A 22582-nucleotide genomic window follows, 5' to 3' on the forward strand; every position below is an offset into this window, starting at 1 on the left:
TAAGTTACGGTAATAATTAGTGGAGGGTATTTTCTGGCTTGTGTGTGTGTGAGAGAGAGTATCGGTTTGTGTGTTTGTCCCAGTTCTCAAGGTCACCCCCAGTCAGTATGAATCACATCAGCTAGCACTGTAGATCTCCCTAGGGGAGCAGTATTAACACAGTGTGGGTGTTTGGGACAATACACACACACACACACACACACAGAGAGGGAACAGTGATGGAACCCAAATGACCCTACACACTGTGTGTTCTCAAAAAAAGCTCCCTAGGGACGGACTCCAATCCACCCACCCTGAAGATACAATTTTGTCACTCAGCTGTGCGTGTGCGCACATCTGCAGGCATGTGACGGGGAAAGCCTACTTTCTGTGCCCAGACACAGGGAGACAGCACTAACAGCAGGGATGAAGCCATACCTCTACACAGTCTGCAGTTTAAGAGCTACGTGTCAAACAAGTGTGATGGGAGAGGGGGGGGAAAGTGGGGAATCTGCATCAGAGCGTAGACACGAGTCAAATAGAGACAATGCAGACAGGCCTATTACAGGGACATGAAAGAGACGCCAACCAGGACATGGAGCGACATCAGCTTGTCATTAGATGGACAGGATGAGAACATGGTGACGTTAGCGAGGGAAAAGAGCAGCTTCTGTCAAAAGCAGAATGGATGCGTTGTAATGTATTGTTCAGCAGGGAGTGCTGTCTGCTTTTCAAGAGCAGACGGAAAATAAAAAGGATTCTGGGAGATGGATTATGGCTTTTGGAGGCCAATGTTGGCTGCACCATTCCATACAAAACAGTAGGTTTCTGGAGCTGCTATAGAGCAACAATGGAAAGTTTTGTTGAGTTGCAAATGGGACTAAGAAGTAGGATTTATAAAGTTTTGAGTTGGGATTATCTTGAAGAATAGAACATTTTAAAATCTAAAAATCAAGAAAAACATGGAGGAGTTCCTCAGAAGCAATCTCGGAACCCATTGGCTACTGGCTGATGATTTAGCCTGTGGTGGCAAGAACCAATATTTTTTCTGGAGTTATGGTGTCGCCACCAGATACCCTGATAACGGATAACAGATATACAGCCGGACACTACTTCTTCCATGGGCTGGTTATTGTTTACGGGCTGATTAGGAACTTGATATACAAGATTGGAGTTGGCGTTAAGAGACTAGGACCGCATTGTTCTTCAGTATATGAATGCAGATACAATTTTAAAAAGCTAATACAGAGCTGAATCAGATGTTAGCAGATTGATTCTGAGATTCCGAACGGTTTTCCGACATGAAACAAAAGACACTCAAACATGAATGAAGTCATACTGATCAGAAACCAGAACTTCTGATACCAAAATCAAATCCAATTGCCTACCAGTTCTGCCTTCATATGCTGATATATGTTTATAAGTAAGTAGTAGCGACTGCACACCAACTTCCCAAATTTTATTTAACCTTTATGAGACATTTTTCATCCAAGCTGAATCATCAGTTCAAAAACAAAACATCTTGCAGCGTAAAGTACATTAATAGAAGCCATATCCTGAGAAACAGTCACACTATGAGCACCAGAATTGGTTTGTGATCCTCTCAGGCGTAAAATATTAAGCAATATCCTTGCTTTTAAAAGAGCCAGAATTTCATTCATTTTGTAACCATGCAAATAACCCATTCTTATTGTCGTAAAAGGAATTGTTTCATTCTCACCCCCACACTGAAGCTTCTCATTTCCTCTTAGTCCACACATGACAAGAGTTCCATGTCTATTCAGCTTTATTGAAAAGTGAAGCCATTCAAATGAAGGGAGAAAACCTTTTAACGTTGGTTACATTTGTGTTTAATGGCTAAGTGTTGCCAGGCCTGGGTAATTTAAGAATATGGGAACAAACAAAGTAATAAAAAAAAACAGGAAGAATACCAGTTGTCTAGAGCGGACAAAATGAGATGAAATTAAATAGGAAAATGAGACACCCAAGACAAAAAAAAAAAGAGAAGATTGGAGGCGATAGAACACACACAGGCAGAATATGATGCTGTATTATACGCCATAACCTGTGAAACCAGTAGTTCCCTATTAGGCGAGGTGATGACAGATTATAAACTTTGACCATGCGATGTTAGATTAGAGGAGTTCCAGGTCCATTCTCCACGGGCCATCTAACCGATCTTCTGATAAGGCAGAGCTATCTATAAGAACCCCCCAGAGGAGAGTGAGACGGAGGGGGAGAGGCAGTGGATGGATTAGAAAGTGGAGGAGCGATAAGGACAAGGACAGCAGGACAAGTGTGAGACAAAATGTTTTTGTTATGATGAGGCAGCAAGCAGCATGGGAAGGCTTAGTTTGCTCTGCCAAACGAATCATGTTTGTACATAATAAGTAATGTGTGTTGTTTGAAGAATAAGTTGTTGTTTTTGCTCAAATGTGCACGTTTCTCTGTTTATACACTACCGGTCAAAAGTTTTAGAACACCCCAATTTTTCCAGTTTTTTATTGAAATTCAAGCAGTTCAAGTCAAATGAACAGCTTGAAAGGGTACAAAGGTAAGTGGTGAACTGCCAGAGGTCAATAAAAAAAGGTAAGCTTAACCAAAACTAAAATAATGTACATTTCAGAATTATACAAGTAGGCCTTTTTCAGGGAACAAGAAATGGGTTAACAACTTAACTCTATGGAGTCTTGGGCTATTTTGTCCATTTTTTAATTCTTTTCATGTCTTTGTAAGTCATTTTGTGTCTTTTTTTGGTCATTTTGTGTCTTTTGGTGTCTTTTTTTGGTCATTTTGTGTCTTTTTTTAGTCCTTTAGTCCAACATAAAATGTGATTTTGAATCTTTTTTTTACTTTCAAAACACTATCATGCTCAATACAGAATTTTAAATGTTGCAAATATGCATTCATTTCAGAGTACACTGAGACATTAAACTGCATAATTTTCAATTAAATTCTGGAAAAGTTGGTGTGTTCTAAAACTTTTGACCAGTAGTGTATACCCTATATTGGACAAAAAAAAAACTGTGTATAAACTCCATGCTTGCTGAAATGAGACTCATTTGGTGGTCCTAATTGACAAAAGCTTCTCAGACAACTATGATAAGGCAAAGATATCTGTGCTGTGCCATATCGTGAGCAACAGTTATCATAGTCCTGCATGGGCGCAGCACGAGTAATTTTCCAGACAGAAAAGGCTGCTTACCCTGATAAAGTGTAGGAGGTTTGAGGTTTGCTCAAACAAACAAGTACCTGTCACCTCCACCTTTTCATCTGACCCTGCTCCCACTGACTGTTTTCTTTTGTGCAATATTTTAAACTGATTTACGAATCAAAACAAAACAAAAGAAAACAGTGGTATGTTGGTGCAGACCAATTTGTAACCCAAACCGCACACTCTGTTAGGATTCTCAGTGGAAGCATATATGATGAAAGGCTAAGGGATGCCATAATGAACCAATTAAAACTAGAAATTAGACAAGCAGGCATACCCAAAGATGCTGCAGTGGCTAGAGTTTAAATGGTTTTCAGGTTTGCTGCTGAGCTCGAGCTCAAACTGAAAGAAAAATATCTAATTCTGTGGGAAACAGCCTGTGCTTAATACAACTTGTGTTTCCTTATTACTAATAATAATAATAATAATAAATAAAACAATATGCTACATTTCAGTAGAAGTGGACCACCAACTGGACAGGAGTTGCTACACTTTCCTTAATAGGCTCTCTCAGTCTCATTATTCTCCACTCTGTCGTAGCTGCTGAGAAAGTGCGGCACCTAGTGGTAAAGTTCGGTCTAGTTCGGTTCGATCAAACCAATAGCGAAAATCTTTACATAGGCCCAGCCAAAGCAGAAGATATTAGCAAATCACAGTGGGTTTGAATAGAAAAGATCTTGGGATCTAAGTCTTCTTGAAGAGGGAAAGAAAGGCAAGGCAGTGAAAGAGAAGTGCTGAAGTAGATGCTGTGTTTTTAGCAGGCTGTAATCACAGCTGGCTATCATTTAATGAAGAGAGCTGTGCCGGTGGGAAAAACCTCAGGTTGGGACAGCACAACGTACAGAAGGAGAGAGCGAAGGAGGAAGAAGAGGAAGCCCCATCTGGATTTTCAACCATGGGACCCGGTGACGTTTAGGTCTACATGCTTTGCATCTGCTTGTACACACACACACACACACCTGAAGCTCTCCCAAACCCCCCCGAATCAAGTCTCACTCTCACAAATACACATCACATCAAATACAACATTGCACACACGGCATTCTCAGTGCATGCACGCACTCACATGCACACCAATAAGAGGGGAAAACTCTGGCGCTAACAGTACTACACAAGCAGCTGCATAACAGGAGCCACTTTGAGCACGCAGGATTATCCGAATGTGCTCAACCCTGATAAGTGGCTTAATGCAACATTTCCACTGGACTTTTTTTCTGCTGAGGCTGAGACCCAGGCGCACAAGAAGCACTACTTATAAAGTTAGCCAAATCGAGCTTTTTGGGATTATGTCACCATGCAAGCGCTGCCGTTTCAATGGGGGTGGGGATATATATGGGGGTGGGGATATATATCTATATATATATGAGAGAGTGTGGGGGGCAAACAGACAGACGTAGAGTGACAGAGGAAAAGGAAAATGCTTCAGTGTGCATTTAGCTAACCTTAAAGGGATAGTTCAGAAGACGTTTTGTGGCACGTCCTCTAAATTCATGTCGAACAAGAACATATACCATAAATATCACTTTAATTACCCTGAAGTGATAATTAACTTTTTTATTAACTTCTCTTGTGTCTCGCATCGCTCTTGGCTAGAAAAAAAGGAAATTATAAATTTAAAAGAGTTCCATTAACATGAAATTGATCAAGGACGCATGTTGATGCAGAGAACAAGACTAGATTTCATCACCACCTGTAGCTGTAAAGTCCTATTTCAAAAACCAGACCAGGTATTGCACCAATTTCTTTCTGCCTCAGAGAGCTATCAAATATAGACTGCTCGGACAAAAAAAAGGCAGACTTTTGAATATGGATATTAGATATGCTTTATAAAAGATCAAAAGCACCACACTGTCCTTGTAAAGATGAGGAATGGAGGTTTAATAGAAAAAAAAAAACATTTAATGTAGCTTTATTTGCCTAAAGCGGTGCAGCGGCATTAGGACTTTGAGCTTTTGCTCAGAACACTGAGACTTGTAGTTCATGCTTAGTCACGTCCGAAAAGGTTTAATCAGGGGTAAATCTGGTTGTTTTCCTAATTCGTGTCATGCATTGCACTTTTAGGCAGCCTCTGAGCTTTGAAATGGAATATTGTCAGGGGAATACCTGTGGGTCAATTTTATGACTCCACCTCGTCACTGGACGGGACGATTAGCTTTGGTCAAGTCCAGTTTGAGCCAGATGACGCAAATATACAACTTTTGTGATCTGACAATAGATCTGCAGTCACATCTCTGTATGCGACTCAAGTCTTCCCTTCTTTTCTTTTCAGGGAAGACCCAGACCAGACAGAGTATTCCCTTTTAAATCCAGCGGGTCAAGGCCCAATTACCCCACTGTTGAGGTAAAATCTTTTGTCTCGGTTTGTGTCGGAGAGGAAAAAAGGGAAAAAAGGGATGAAAGAGGAGCCCTCTGGAGCAGAATTTAAAGGAAAGCAGTGGTCTTAGAGTCTTCTACTAATGCTTACTGCTCCAAATCTGTCTCTATAGAGCTTAGTGTTCGGAGACAGGATGACAGTAAGTGGGTCGACTAAACTCCTCTCCTTGTTGGAGTGCAACATGCATCAGTACACTTGTGCACCTACCTGCATCCAACTTGACAACTCAAGCAGACCATGGTAGCATAGATTAACATTCAAACATTGAGGGTTAAGTAATGTGTGTGCAAAAAAAAAGAGCCTGTGATCATTTCATCTGAAATAAATCTTCCTTGTTACCAAGGCAGCTGAAGGCAGATGCTTTTAATGTACCATCAAAAAACCTGCAGTTTTTCAAGGCCTGTAATTATTTTTTAAATCATGATCTACAGTGACAGAGGGTTTAATTCAGAGCTTTAGCCTTGTGTCTTAGCAACAATAAGGGAATGGGAGAGAAGCAGCGTTCCAGAGCTCTTCCGTTATTGATTTTGCACATTGAGGAAGGAGGAGGCTGTGCTGCTGGCAAATGGGCAAGAGCTCTCCACTTAAACCTAACTCACTTCTGAGAGCCTATAAGCACACCCTCGGGATACCCAACTTCAATACTAATAAAATGTAGAGGAATACAGTGGCGTATACTGTATATATATAAATATATTTATATGTGTGTGTAACATAATGGTAGAGGAGGAAAGTGTGACACCACATCTTAAGAGATCTTAAGAGAAAAGCATAGATAGAGAGAAAGTAGAGGGTAATTTACGGACTGTGCTTTAGAGCAGCTATTCTCAACCTTGGGGTCGGGACCCCAATTGGGGTCGCGAGATGATTTCTGGGGGTCGCCAAATCATTTTGGAAGTCAGCTCTGTCTTTTTTTTGGTAATTTTGTCATTTTGTGGTCAATTTGAGTCCTTTTTTGCTTAATTTTATGTAACTTTTTGGTCATTTTGTGTCTTTTTTTGATCATTTTGTGTCATTTTGTGGTCAATTTGATTATTTTTTGGTTAATTTTGTGTCTTTTCTGACAAATCCCAAAGTAGCAAGTCATTACTTTTCAAGGAGTCTCTGGCTTGAAGCTGACTGTTACACACTCAGGAGGACATAGATGAAAAGTAACAATAAAATATAAAAAATATATATAAATGCACAAACAGAGAGATGTTTTAGTTGTTGTCTGCTTCTTTATTTGTCCAAAATTCGTCGTATCAACAGAGAGATTCTGTTCAGTGATACAGTGGACAATATGCATGTTAAATTGGGGGTTGCGACTCAAAAAGGTTGAGAACTACTGCTTTAGAGGTTTGTTTACTTCTCACATATTACAACACTGATTAGTTGCCATTTGCAATCACACCACTCATGCATGTGGACAAACCATCTACTTTCTCTGATGACCACCACCTCCACCTGTAGCCTCCTGATCTCATCTCTCAACCCGTCACAAAGTGCACTTACACCAGCATTTAGAGCGCTCCACATGTATTGTCCAGGATGAATTTTAATGCGGATTGTAAACAGAGCCACTGACACACTCTGGTAAAACATGCACACTTTTATCATGCTCACGACACTAACTCCTTTTGACTCATACACAATCATGCATACTTTCCTCCCAGATAAACACTACAAACAACAATTTTGCCTGAGACTTAGAAAAGAACATTTCAGCTGAGCTGACTTTTGGAACGCCCTAGAGTCAAAACAAGCAATACTGTGAAATCAAACGGGGTATTAAAACAGTACAGACGGATCCCAGTGATGTTAAGAATTAGATGCGTGCGGAGTAGACATGGTGCATGTCACTATGTGTGCACAATTATTCTGCACGGAATATTTGATTTGTATTGTTCTCTCTTTGGGTTGCATGCTGTTTGTGGACACAGTACAGTAGCTTTTATGTGTGTATATATTTACTCTTCTGGCTTTAAATGCCCATATACATCACACACACACACACGTCTTTGTGTAGTTGTGAGGACCACCACTTCCCCTAGCCCAACACACACATTTCAGGGTTTACCATCTCTGTTAGGACCTTCCCTGAAATTCATCCAGATGATTAATTAAGGCCTTTAGAGGCTATCCTAGCATTTTCTTTGTGAGGACTGGAAAAAATGTCCTCACAACTACAAATGTCCTCACAATGTTGGTATTCTGCCATGGGTTGGTCCTCACAACTATATGAAGACAGACACACACACGCACGCAAAACCACACACGCACGCAAAACCACACACGCACGCACACACACACACACACACACACACACACACACACACACACACAATGTATTAGCATGGCCATTGACTCTACGAACAATCCCAACATGCTACTTAAGGCTTGGTGTTACAAGCCTGAGCTACACACATTTTAGCATCATGCTAATGGCATATTTTGCAAAGTATTTTTACACCTTGATACTGCTGTAGTTGCCCTGTCCCCATCTCACACACACACACTAATTATCCCCCAACACCACAAATAAACAGCCGAATCATTATTCTCGCTTCACTCGTCAAAAGCCAGCTCACGGCTGAATTTTCTGTCATTAAAAAAACATTAATGAGGATGATTAAAATGACTGTGATGAGAGCCTGGGACAGGGATATGAATCTCACTCCTGTACTGAATGCCAAAAGGAACTCTCTTGGCTTTTGGCTTTGAGTGGGAGCATGTTTTTGTGTTTATCAGGCTGTACTGCAAATGTTGTTTTTGTTTAGTTTTTTTTAAAACTCTGTACACTTATGAAAGTGTGAAATAGGGAATGTTTGTTCCATCTATTGTCTGGGGGCTGTGCTTTGGACCCCTGAAATCATTGCATTACAGTACATTTGTTTGGTACATTCGACAAAAACACAAGTTGAGATTTTAAAAAACAGACTGAGAATTGAATTGTGGAGGTTGAAGCGCCACAATCTGATACTTGGAAGACAGCTGCAAAACAGTATTGAATTTATAAATAACTTCTGACTAGGGAAGTCATTTCGTCTGTATGAGTGCAGACAAATGCACCAGTTTTCAATCAATCTGCATTTCGGTGTTTTTCGCAGAGAAAGATTTCAATCTTTTCCGGCATGGTTCCCATTATAATGCGGCCCCACTGAGTCTGACAAGTGTTAAGAGTTTGCTATTTGGAAAAGTATAAACCATTGTTCAAATCAGGCAGTGGACAACAGCTCTAGGCTTGTCTGCGAGCAACAGCCGTCTTCGCTCCCTGTGTCATTACTGCCACTATAAGTTCAATGACAACAATGTAGGTGTCATTTTATTGATTTACTGAGGGGACTCTGGTGTAAAAACAATCTTCTGTGTGGGCTGAAGTCTTTATTTTTGGTTGGTTATAAATCATTACACAATTATAACAGTTTTTCTTAAACACTAAATCTGATTTTAAGTCAGTTTAAAGGAGCAGTTTGTCCCAAAAATCAAACTCATTATTTTCCTTTTACCTGAAGATCGATCTATCAATCTAAATTGTTTTGGCGTGAGTGTTGGAGATATTGGCTATCGAGATGTCTGCCTTGTCTCGTACATCACAGAACTATGGCACTTCATTTCTGGTGGTCAAAGACCACCCCATCTGGCTATAAAATATGGATTTAGTCTCCATGACATCACTCGCTGGTTTCTGAAAAGCTGAAATGAAAATGAGTGACTCGAGTCCTTTTAGCCTTCGCCATCTTGGCACTGCCTGACTCCTGCAAATTCCTTTCTAATCCACAAAAAAAAAAAAAAAAAAAGAGCCAAAGAGGTGGAGCAGGGGAGAGCGGAGGTGGCCTGAATGCAGCGGCCACCTGTGAGAGCAGCTGCATGTCACTCAAAGCAGCCACTAACTTAATTATGTATGACTTTAAGGCTTAATATAAATTAAGCGGGTGACGGGGGCAGACACCTCCACGGTCGATATCTCCAACACTCAGCAGCTCACATCAAAACTATCTAGGTTGATAAATAGAACTACAGGTAAGAGGAAAAATCCCTTTAAATGCATCTGTTATCTCTCAGACAACCAAGCTTAATTCATAGTCAAATTTAACACTAAAAGCTGATGTTCAAATGGTGGTTTGTGTCTCGAGTGCTCTCTAGCTCAGTGCTGGGCTCTGCTGGGTCAGATGTGTGTAAATCATAGCAGCCCCCTAGGTGTACAGACTCAGTAGATCAATAGACACAAGAGGGGGAAATCAACACTGCTTGTTTAAAGGGTGCGTCCAGGCCAATTCCAAGCCCCAGGGCATTTACCGAGAGTACTTGGTATTCAAACTGAGAAAGGGAGAGAAATAGATATCTAGCTAAGAGCTTCTGAAATGTGTGTTTGGCTACCAGTGAGAGGGAAACAGGGTGGTGGAGTGCATCAACAGCCACCGGTGGAATCCCTGTTTGGACTTATTGTTTAATTTATTCTAAGCTGAAAACACACACAGAGGGGGCAAGAAAAAGTGATCAATTTCAGTATTACCTTTTTACCGATGAGCTTCTTCCTCAGGAACTCGCGGGCCTCGAACATGTAGGGGATGTCGTAGAGTGGACGGAAACGTTTGTCTTTGTCCTTGTTCTTCTCCTGAGGAGAGACAGAGGGAGGACGAAGGAGAAGTTGGGGAAAGAGGAGACAGAATGGGAAAGATTATTTTACGTTGCACTTTCAAAGCTGCGTGGCTTAACATATCTGCTGCAGATGCTGACCACTGAGAAACACACACAAAACAGCCACGCGCTTCATGCATACAAACAAACAAACACACACACATTTGCACACAGTCAGCTTGTTTGTTCCCCTCTTTTAACTCTTCAGTCCTGTGATGGAGGGGATCTGGACTCGATTCAATGAATTATTTCAATGTGAAGATTCAGATTTCAGATTTGACTTTATAAACCCATTGAGGCCTGAAAAACCGCTGGGCAATTTTAAAATAAGCCTCTAATTTTCTGGAAATTCTGGAAAAATTCTGGAAAAAAAAGTGTCAACTCTTCTACTAAATAATAGATTTTTCAGCCTCTGTAGCAGATAGAAATGAAATTCAAAAAAGTATTTTGAGAGCTTATACAAATACTACAAAACGACGTATATGCTTTCCAGGCTTCAATGGGTTAATCCCACAGTGGGGAAATTTCTTTGTTACAGCCGCAAAGTTTCACACAATTTTTAAGATAAAGATAAAAAAAATAAACAATCTAAGAAAAGACATTTAACAATATACAAATATACAATAATAATAATAATAAGAATATACTATATACAACTTAGTGCAATTTTAAGTGGAGAAATGTGCAGATTTATGCAAAAATGTTCAGGTTGTACAGTCTTAAGAGCAGCATTTCACACACGCACAGCTGCAAAGACACCTTTAAAACATTTTTAAAAAACACTATTGCTGTCAATACCAACACACTGCACCAAGAAATTTAAAAAATAAATACACAGTTACCAAGGACACGGATACAAACGGCCAAGGCAAAGACTCGGTGTCAGCTCGCCTTTGTGCATCAGTTTAACACAATGTGCATACACACATGTGGTCGCACAGCTGCACACAAAAACTTCCCTCAATACGCTCACCCACTCTGTGACAGGAGCAGGCCACAAATAGAACCTATTTGCATTTTCAAAGGAGGCTGAGGTTTTGTGTTGCTCCCAGCGTGAGGAGACGCACGCACACACGCGACACAGTGACAGGTGCCGTTTTTGTTGGGGCGGGATATAAAAATGTTACAAAAAAAATACAGCAAATGACAATGACGCAGTGGGAAAATAAACGACAAGCGCTAACAGGAGGAATAAGGCTATGAATGACAATACCAGTATGCTCGCCACCCATGCCCCTCCCACGCTCTTCTATGAGCGCCATCATTATCTGTCATACAAACAGAAGTAACACTCTTCCAAATGAACACACAGGGTCGGATTAATTCCTCATTTCCTCGTCTCTTCGATGAGTTTCATTCATTTTTAATGCCTCTCCAGTTGTTCCGAGCTGCCAGGTGTGGCACACAGCTGGGCTGATGGATGTGGAGAGAACACATGGGGAGCGAAGGCTGCGCGAGCATGTGTTCGTATGTTTGAGCGTGTGCTTATGGCTCCATTAAAGTCTTTAAGATAAATCTTCTTGGGACAAATTCCAAGCAGCAAAATCCTACATCAAGTAAATGTTTCAGTGACAAATTCCTTCCAAAATACTGTTAATATTTTGAGTAAGTCTCTACATGAGTGCACAGAAGGCCTGCTGGATTGGCGCTGGTGAAGGAGCTCTGGAAACTGCCAAATCTACCAGCCAGTTCCGTTAACCTTGGCAGGAATGTAATAACCTTTGAGTTTAATAGCTTTCTCTCTTTCTTTTCTTACTCCCTCACTCACTCCCATCCTTCTCCACTTTCACTAGCAGAGTCAGCACAGCATGGAGCCTCGGAGGTGAGTTAATCTCACACATGGCCAGTGGAAATCCCCCACCGCTCAGCCAAGAGCCGATGTCCTCCATTTTGTGTCAGTCGGGGCTTATTGTCAGGGTCTTTCATCCCTACCAAGTCAGTTGCGGTGGGATGATGGGGCCTTTTAGGAGCGCTGCCAGCCAGGAATCCTGCATTTTGTGCCTGAGCTGCGGACTTAGCTGTCCACTGCTGGGGGATGAGGATAACTTTTACCAAGCTGGCATTGCTCGGGCGAAATCCTTCCTTTGGACCATATTTTCTTAATGCCATACAGTAAAACAATTCCCAAACACTTACTTATGGTGTTTTTTTTGTGTGTGTTTGTCTTCTTCTACACAAAGCCCAATCCCCATTACAGGGGTGATCCTGAATAGTCAACTAATGATCCAGTGATTCAACTGCCAATCTCACAGTCACAAGTTGCAGTGATGGAAATTATGGTTATGAAACAATGAATCATTTCCACTCAGGGTACATGGGGGTTCTGATTTTACATAGATTTTCTTGGTTTCTAACAATAAATCATGATGAATAGGTTCTTTTGGTATAAATTCCAGCCTATTAATAATATGGTTGATCGAAATTTGGAAATAATGTGCATTCAATCAGTCTCCTTAGTGTGTGTGTGAATAAATCACCATGGTAGACGACGTTTGCAAATCTGTGGCCTCAAACAAAAGGCTAAATAACAAGCATAGCAGCATAAGGGGCACTGTTTCAAAATCAAAAAACACATTTATTAATCAGAGCACACACTATGAACGATTCTGTTAAAATTGGCCGGTGGAGGCTCGTAGACGCAGCTGATGGCCACAAGTGGCGAACAGCAGCTCTCTCCATCTCTCGTTGACAGCCCCTTCACTATCCTGTCGTTTGCCTTCTGTCTGTGGATCGCTACAATGAGGGGAAGAAAATTAAGCCAGAGTGTTGCACCTACACATACACACACACACACACTTTATATAACAAAGAAGATGTCCATTCTAAGAAACTGCTCAGAAAAAGCTGCAAGAATCTTGGCCAATAACTTTGGTTTTTCTTGCTCATTTTTTAAGATTCAGTCATGAAAAGAATTGTTAGGCCATTGTTTTCTTCAATTTCTTGTTCATTTTAATGCCTGTTACAACTAAAGGTGCATTTGTTTTGACAAATATAATTAATTGATTGATTGATTTTATTTGACCATTCTTGATATAAAAAATATGAAACAGCAACCTGTGTCATACGTAATATAAATAGATAAAAAATAGTCAGGGATGACACAATAAAGCCCTAAGGCTTATTTCCATTGTGGTCCCTATATTTCCATTGTGGTCCCTAATAACAAAATAGCTCATAAGAGTTTAATTTAACAGCTGGTATCTAGCCATTTCCCATGGTCTTCTTGATAATAACCAAAATCATTATCAAGAAAACCATGGAAAATGGCTAGATATTAGCTATTTTTGTTGTTATCATCATATTTGTCCAAACAAATGTACCTTTAGTTGTACCAGGCAATAAATGAACAAGAAAGCAAGGAGAAAACAAGGGTGGTCTAATCATTTTTTCCATGACTGTATGTGAAGGGGATTAATGAGCAGAAAAGACCAATCAGGGCTGACATATACAGTACAGGCCAAAAGTTTGGACACACACCTTCTCATTCAATGCGTTTTTCTTTATTTTCATGACTACTTACATTGTAGATTCTCACTGAAGGCATCAAAACTATGAATGAACACATATGGAATTATGTACTTAACAAAAAAAGTGTGAAATAACTGAAAACATGTCTTGTATTTTAGATTCCTCAAAGTAACCACCCTTTGCTTACTAGAATATAAGACATATTTTCAGTTATTTCACACTTTTTTGTTAAGTACATAATTCCACATGTGTTCATTAATAGTTTTGATGAATTTACAATGTAAATAGTCATGAAAATAAAGGAAACGCATTGAATGAGAAGGTGTGTCCAAACTTTTGGCCTGTACTGTAGATACAGACAGTCACACTCTCATTCACACCTATGGGCAATTTAGAGTCAACAATTAAACCTAAGTGCATGTTTTTGGACTGTGGGAGGAAGCCGGAGTACCCGGTGAGAACCCAGACTGAGGCGAACCGGCGGCCCTCTTGCTGTGAGGCGAGAGTGCTAACCACTACACCACCATGCTCCAATCAGATCAGACTACATTAATTAGTGTGGGACACCCCTATATTGTAGCATTTGGTTGTCAGATTCTGATACATGCAGGTCAGAACAAACAAGATAACTTACAACAGGAGAAAGTAAAGAATGAACCTGAGGAGAGCCAAAGACAAAAAAAAAAAAAGTCATTTTTAACTAATAAGCTGTTTCACGGTAGTAGGGGAGCCATGTCACTGAGGGCGAAGAGTGTAAATGCCAGCACTCTATGCCAATTAGGCACAAGGAGTGGAGAAGCAGACAAGGAGGACAAAAGGTACTTCTCCTCCATCTTTTAGAAGGTCTATGGGGAGTGGAGCGAGGCTGAGTTGAAGACAGCGAGGTGAAAGAGTCCAAAAACAAGAAAATGAGAGAAAATGTTACAACTTTAACCACAGGCAGTCATAGGAATCGATGCCAATTGATAGCAAAAACTGCCCGGTATTTCACAATGGGTCTGCTTCTCTTTGTGCACAGCTACAAAAGCAGTGCAAATCAGTGCTATTCAAAAGGGACATCAAGCTTTCCCTGACAGTTAAGTGCAAATCAAAAAATAAATAAATGTGCCCCGCTGCCAATCAAACAAAACGTACACAAGGCTGTTCCACCTCGAGTCTGTGCAGACAGACCGTGACAAGTCTAATTATCTGACTGCGGCGCTGAATTCAACTTCAGTCTTCAGACTGAGAAACTGACAGCGTTAGTATCATTAAATTACTCAGACAAGACAAACCGTGTGTACACCGTCATTAAACTGTTATTATGCAGTTGTAGGAAGGTTACAGAAAGAGGAGAGAGTCACTGCTATGTCTCAACCGTGACCCAATAACAGTTTGCTCTCACTATCCTCGGGGGGAGTTCTGTTCTATTTGGGGTAAATTCCCTTCGTTCCAAATTACCAGCTAAAGCTCAGGAATCATCTTTGACTATTGCAGAGGCATGACGCTAGCTGGATTGTACAGTGTCGCAGGGCTGCAGGGGCTGGGCTGCAAATGTGTGGATGCTGCTGCTGCTGCTGGGAGCATTTGCAGCTTCTGGAACTTCAAGGGTGAAATCATGACTCAGGAGCACGTCATGCTTTTTGATGTGTGGCGGAGGAGTTGGGGGGGAGTTTACAGTATATTAGGCCTTAGTTTTACTTATAACCAATTTAGTTTTTTGCGTGCAGCCTTTTATTTTGAAAGAAACACTGCTGTGTGCGCACGTCCCATGCAAAGTGGACATTATTCCTTGATTAAGCAGTGCACTGGGAGCCTTAGACAAAGAGTCAACATTTACTACTGTATGCATAACAACATTACTCAATTGTGCATGCATAAACATTAAATGACTGCAGAGGGCCGTGGTGGAGAGAGAGAGAGAGACGATGGCCGAGAGAGAAGACATACACTTCCTGAAGCAAGAGCATGAAGGATGTAGCTGTTTATGGTTCTACAATACACAATCTAATATATCTAATCTAATAACTTTATATTCACTGCGTTATTGTCCATACCATAGAATACAAATAACTCATTACTAAACTGACTTGAACTGATCTCACAGTAGACTCGAGAGAGAGAACCTGGATTGCAGAATAAAATTACCTCTAGTACCATAACAACAAAACATCCACTCAACTCATGATTAGCTGCTACCAGACTGGTGCAGGTGAATTCACTGTGACAGTGGTGACTGGTTGCAGCCCTTGTACTGATTGTGCAGACATAAATTAGGATGTCGTGCAAAAGAAATGTGAGGTAAAGCAGTGAGAATACTGTGATTCAATATGTGCTTTGTTTTTTAATTTTCGGACCAGATAGGCAGTCAGACAGGCCCTGCAGACACACACGACTGCAGTGCTGCCTGCTAAAAAAAAATCTCCAATATTGTTGAATATATTCAACTATTGGAAGCACACAGTAAATTTGCACAGCTAACACTTGATAATATCGCTCATATTGCATTCACCTGCAACACAAAGCGCCCATTTATAAATGGCCTGTATCAAAACAAATTCTGCTCAAAGATGATTTCAGGTGGTGTGTACCTTTGTGCTCTCAACAATAGTGCATCTCTCAAAAGCAACAGTCACATTATCTTCCAAGGCAGCCCTTTCTATAGCTCTCGCTCCCCCTGCAAACAAACACGAGAGAGCCAAGTCCTTTGCTTTTTCAACAGTGTCAGCCAAATAGTGCAATGGGGCAAAAAATATTCACCCAGTAGTGAGGCTACCAATCTGCCTCACCCAGCCAATAGTGCACAAGTGAATCACCAAGCGGGCGACCCTCCTACCCCGTCATCTTCCTCCCAAACTTGAGGTCAAAGCGTGTCATGCCAGATCTAGGGGCATGCTGAGGGCACACACATGGTCAGACATAAGATTTGGAGGATGGGGACAGAAGTGTGGAGGGGAGGAGGGAGAAGACAAACACAACGAGGAGTGTAGGAAAAGAGAAGCAAGCCACAGTCGCAAATAGAAAGTTAGGAGCAGATGGGTCAGTATCCTGAAGGACTGGCCATTATGAAACTGAATCCCTTGGATTTTTTTTACAAATCTAGGGTAAAAATAAAAATTAAACTGCAAGAATCTTATTCCCACATTGACATTTTTTTATGATGAAAGTGGTCAGATTCTGTCCTGAAAGGCACAGGAAGTCGAACCATTATATAACTAAGATGGAAGGAGTTTTTTAAGGTCTTTCCTTTGACTTTCTCATCATCAAACTTTGCATGTGTGTTGCTGAAGAACCATTGAAGTGCAGTGTCGAGTGCAAGCTCTACGACATTAATTTGCAATGCATTGCACACTGTTGTGTATTGGGAGTAGGGCTGGGCGGTATATCAGTATAACTCGTAATACCGATATATTTTAGAAAGAGCTATGTAGTTGAGACAATACCAATATATAATATCTTTTTAACTTATGACCACTATTTGTTTGCTCCTCTCTGCACACTAGCAAGAGCTAGTTCCTAAGAAAAAAAACAATGGTTCTGTAATTTGGAAGATTACTGATTTTGGATTGCAGATGAAGAGCATCCGATTCTGATGAAATTGCTTCAAAAGGTGGAAGGTTTTGAATTTGATAAAGTCCTTAGATAAAATAGGTTGATGATGATTTCTTGTGGTGTTGAGTTAAAACTAAACAATTTGCATGTTTTGTTTAAAATACAAATATATATCGTATATCACCATTCAGCCTAAAAATACTGGGATATGAGTTTTGGTACATATCGCCCAGCCCTAATTGGGAGGGGACCCCAATTAAAGGCTAACAGTACCTAAATTAAGAACTGCCAATGCTATTTCCATGGCATAGGAAAGTTCAATAAATATCTGTGAACATGAGCTACTCTCTCAAAGTCAGAAACCAGAGAATTGTTGTCAAGTATGAAGTCTGGAGCTGATTCGTAGACGATGAATGGGAAACTGATTTTGTGAACAGACAGAATGTTTGCTTCCCTTAATGACCAGTTGAGCTAGTGTTGTCAGTTCTGAAAGAGAAAGTACACCGATATACTCAGATTACTCCCCTGGGTGCTCTTAGACAATCCCTCAGGAAAGGTGCTAAAGATGATACGGAGGAGCAGTTCCAGACTCTATACTTAATGACATCACAAATGTGAATTTTCGCACTCTAGTTTGGGGATTTTTAAGAGAGTCTTTTAATGTTTATTCATCATTTTGGGCTGAGAGAATAAAAAAAAGCATGTTTAAATTTTGAAAATGGACCCACTTCCCTTTAACTGTGATATACAGTAGTGTTCAAAATAATAGCAGTCCAATGTGACTAACCAGATTAATCCAGGTTTTTAGTATATGTTTTAATGCTGCATGGCAAACAAGGTACCAGTAGGTGCAGTAGATTCTCAGATGCATCAGTAATGCAAGTATTAAACACTTTTTCCAGGAAATCGCCTGGCCTCAATGATGCATATCCTCTGGCACTGCAGTTGTATTCCTTAGGACCAAAGGTACTGGAGCAAGCAAACACTGGCAAGTTTTAAAAAGGACGCCATCTTACTGTATGATAAAAACTCCATTAATACAACACCAAAACTTTCTCCCTAGTAATGTCTTTTCTTGTAACTTATTTGTTCCCTGTTATTTTCCTGCCTCAGTATTGTGGTCCCACATGTTAATGTTTGTTGCTTGGTGTGGTGTCAATTTTCTATTTGACATCATTTGGATGATTTCTTTATCTGTTTTCATTGTATTTGAGCACTACAGTTGATAATTACCCGACTAGCTGCGACAGCATTGCAACACGTTTTTTATTTCCATATTCTGCCACATTTTTTCGACCTTGATGTCTTGACTGCAATTGTAGATGTGAAATTGAATTCATTATCCTGTGCATACACAAGCAAACAAAACATACTACTGTATAGCAACTGTTTAAAATAACAATACGTGAAACAACAGTAGCTGTGCAGCGACTAACAGACACAGTCATTTGTTTTGTGACGAGCTTTCCAGACGCATCGGCGCATTCTGAAGCACTTCACATAGTTTGGAAGATGTAGAAATTGTCGAATTCTGCCCACATACTTTGCCAGACTTTTCAGACCTGTGTTGAAACTGCAGTATTTACAGAAATGCTAATCAGTGTGCAGTGCTCCGGTATAAAAATAAACCCAATAATGTGAAAGTAAAAATAAGAAGGAGACGGAAGAAAGAGAGGGGGGGAAGAGAGGCTGAGAGATAGACAGGTGGTTTATGGGAGACAGCAGCAGACGGGACAGCGAGAAAGATGTACAGTGAGACTAAATCATCTACAAAGTACACAAAGGTGGACTGTAGAGAGGTTATACGAGTAGGCAGGGCTGTATGGAGTAGCGTGGGGGTGAGCCATAGTCATTGTACTGGCTTATATAAGGACAGTGAGTTGACCTCCCTATGTGCCCCATCAGCACTGTCCTTAACCCTACTTAAACCACATAAGCACACAGATGCAATACAATACATAAAGACACACACACACACACAAACACTTGAGACATCGTCAAAGCAGATACACACAAACGCATCCAAACACGCTGATTGTGAGTGAGCGAGTGAGTGAGTGAGTGGGTGTAACAGTGAGTCACTGAGTAGCAGAGACATCTCTCCCCACTCGTGTTTACGCTGGGCTTGTCCTGCTGCACATGAGAAAAAAAAAAAATGGAGAGAGGAGGCAAAAAAAAAAAAAAACTGGGGGGGGAGAAAAAGCTGACTCCAACTCACAAGCTCAAAATAACTCACATCTGAAGATATGCCACAGCAGTAACACTGGGGAGGAGTGGAACCAAACGAGAGGAAAGAAGGAGGGGGAGGAAAGCAAGTGAGGAAATGTGTGTCCTGTGTTTTTGCTGCAGCCAGACGCCATTGGTCCACCAATCAGTCAGTCTGAGCACAATTAGTATAGTCACAAGAGGGGAAGAGGGAGATATGTGTGGTGTTAGGGGGATTGAAAGGAACCAGGGGAGATGGGAGGAAGAGGAGGAGGAGGAGGGAATGGCAGGAACGGTCACAGTTCATCAGTGCACTGGTACATGTGGCCTTGGTTCACCCTGAAGTGCACACAGACACCCCCACACACACATAAATGGCCTTGCTTGCAGAATGCACGGTCAAACTGTGCACAGACACATCCAGACAGACAGAGATAATAATGACAACTGGCACAAGAAAATCCCTACAGACTTCTAGAGAACGCCACACACACAACTACCACAACACCAAATTTCTGAGTTTGTACTCTCTGGAGATTTCCTGGGTTCATAGATAGGCTACAGTGTTAGTATGCACACATCTGGAGCGTCTCTATACGCACACACATGCAGCACATATATGTGTAATCCATGTTTGTGCACATGCTGACGCCAATTTCCGAGATGTTTTCTGACATAAGCTAATGCAGCTTAACCAAGCATGTCACTCCGAGTGTGTGTGTCAGTGCATGTGTGTAAGCTGTGCTGCAAACCGTGACGATGTCTTTGTGTCTGTCTGCTGCACTGTAAGCAAGAAGCCAGCTCGCTTGTGACAGTGTTAGCCAACACGATGTCAGTGTGTGTCGGGCTTGTGGCGGAGAGATACCTGCTGTGACCTCTGAGGTAACAATCATCATCCATGCTGCTTATAACATCGCGAAAATCAGCTGTCAAGATGTTTGTGCAATCACTGCATGTTCGCCTCGTACATGTACACTAACGCCATTTTTCTTCCAGCATGGTGGAGAAAAAACATCTCACAGCTTGATGGTAAGTTATTCTTCTCTATGAATACTTTGGCCGGTGAACGCCAACATTTGGAGGTGCTAAATGATTAATTTGATTGGCTTTAAAAATAGTTGAAGCAATAGTAATGAAAGTGTAGAATGGCTTCCAAAAACATAATGTGAACTACTATATCTGCATCTGTAAAGGAGTGTAGACGGGGCATGAAATTAAGTTCCCCTGCTTGCCTAAGGTAACAGCTCACTTGTCTAATTTAGTGATCAGACACAGGCCAAGCTGGCAAATGAGAGTGGACATAAAATTCTCAATTCCATGCATGGATATAAAAAAAAATATTTAGTTAAGATATCAGAGGAATGTCAGCGCCTCTCTGTCAGTCGACCATACAGTCCAAGGGCTCATCACGGCTTCAGTAAACCTATCACAACTCTGCATTGCTGCCATAGCGACAACACTCAAAGCCGAGCCAACAGCGTTACAGACAGGCAGGCAGGCAGCTCTTTAGCTCACAGACAGAAATAACTAGCTAACAAACAGAACCAGCAGCAGCACCGTGAACAACCCTCATCAAAACACAAAATGCAGCAACAGTTTTTATGTAAGACGGCCTCTAAAAAAAGAATGTCCTACTGCAGTCACAGAAAAGGCCCCTCTTGCCTATAGGAAGCACTGGCTTTGATACAGATGGTATCTTATGACTCGGAATGTCTTGCATGTTTTAATTTAAAAGATAAAGACATCTGCACACTTTCAGTTGTTGATATCATTTCACTTGAGTCTGACAGGCTCTTTTCCCCCCTTAAAGGGATAGTTAACATTTACTGAAGTGGGGTTGTATGAGGTGCTTATCCACAGTCGGTGTGTATTAATTACAGCAGATGGTGGTCGACGTGGCCCCGGTTTGGAGAGGCAGGCAGGAGCAAATACACACACGCTAATTTTAGATAACGCTAATGTTGGTTGAAGTGTTCAGTTTTCAGATGAGAAGTTTGGTTTTGTTTAGTTATTTGATGTGTACAAAATGGGGCTGCAAATTCATGATTGACGGCTGTAATAGACTTGCGATCGTTTGGGCTCTAACTCGTGACTCTTTGTCACTGCTGTGCAGACTCTGATTAACATAACCAAGATGTCAGCAGCGTCTGTATCTGGGACATTGAGGTCTCAATGATGTCCAGCGGAAGCTAGCAAAGTTGCATTCTTCATACAGTCCATGGAATTAACCTTTTAAAACACTAAAGTCACACAAAAACAAACTAAACAATCAAGGCAGCAGTAAGATGATATTGTAAAGCAGGGATGGGCAACTGGAGGCCCGGGGGCCACATACAGCCCGCACCCTCACTTGAAGTGGCCCTCAGTACAACTACATGCATTTGAGCATGAAATCTTAAAAGTGCAGTGTAAAAATGCACAAAATTACTTCTTGCAATTAATGTTGGTCTGCTGTTCTTCCATTGAAAAAAAAAAAGAAATCACAGTAAGTGGTTATTTTTTTATTCGCTTCAATCCTTTTGTATTCCTATTTATACTGTTAAACATGCATTTGAGCATGAAATATGTTAAGTTACTGCACTGTAAACGTTTAAAAATGCAGTTTCATCATATCTGGTTAAGGGCACGGTCCTATATGTGGCCCTGTGGTAGTGTCCATGAACAATTGTGGCCCCCTCCAGCATTTAAGTTGCCCATCCCTGTTGTAAAGTAAAATGACTGTTTCTGTCAATGGAGTCTTTTGGCTTTGTTAAGAGCACAGGTAACTGCTTCATAACGGCTTCAACAGAACCCACTTACGGCAAGATAAAGCACTGAAAATAGTCTAAATATAGCATTCAGTTAAACTAATATTGATCTCTTTAAGTGGCATAAATATGTTTTGCTGCTTCCCCTGTCCACAGCAGTACATTGATCACCATCCACTATAGGTAATACACCGACTATGGTTGAGTAAAATCAAATCTATTTATTGCTAACATTGTCAATGATAATTTAAATTTTCATGAAGAGCTAGTGACAAAATCAAATTTAAACAAAACTGAATTAGAACATGATGTTCCTAGTTCAAGATGGAGAATATATTATTGTGACAGTGCTCGTCATTTTGTATCCGAGCCAGGACAAGTTTCACTCCAGTAGCCGAGTGAGCTGGTACCCAGACGGACTGATATTGATAAATATGCAAGGTA

The 22582-nt window shown here is 40.9% G+C and overlaps 1 protein-coding gene across 1 annotated transcript in view; it reads right to left on the bottom strand.

Annotated features, from left to right (window-relative positions):
- Nucleotides 1-22582, bottom strand: part of snd1 (staphylococcal nuclease and tudor domain containing 1) — a 232043-nt gene that overhangs the window by 182892 nt on the left and 26569 nt on the right. The window contains exon 11 of the mRNA XM_059326285.1: nt 10063-10164. Within this exon, the coding sequence (XP_059182268.1) occupies nt 10063-10164 (102 nt within the window). The remainder of the gene's footprint in view (nt 1-10062; nt 10165-22582) is intronic.

This window comes from Centropristis striata, chromosome 22 (assembly GCF_030273125.1).
Source record: "Centropristis striata isolate RG_2023a ecotype Rhode Island chromosome 22, C.striata_1.0, whole genome shotgun sequence".
In the NCBI taxonomy this organism is placed as follows: Eukaryota; Metazoa; Chordata; class Actinopteri; order Perciformes; family Serranidae; genus Centropristis; species Centropristis striata.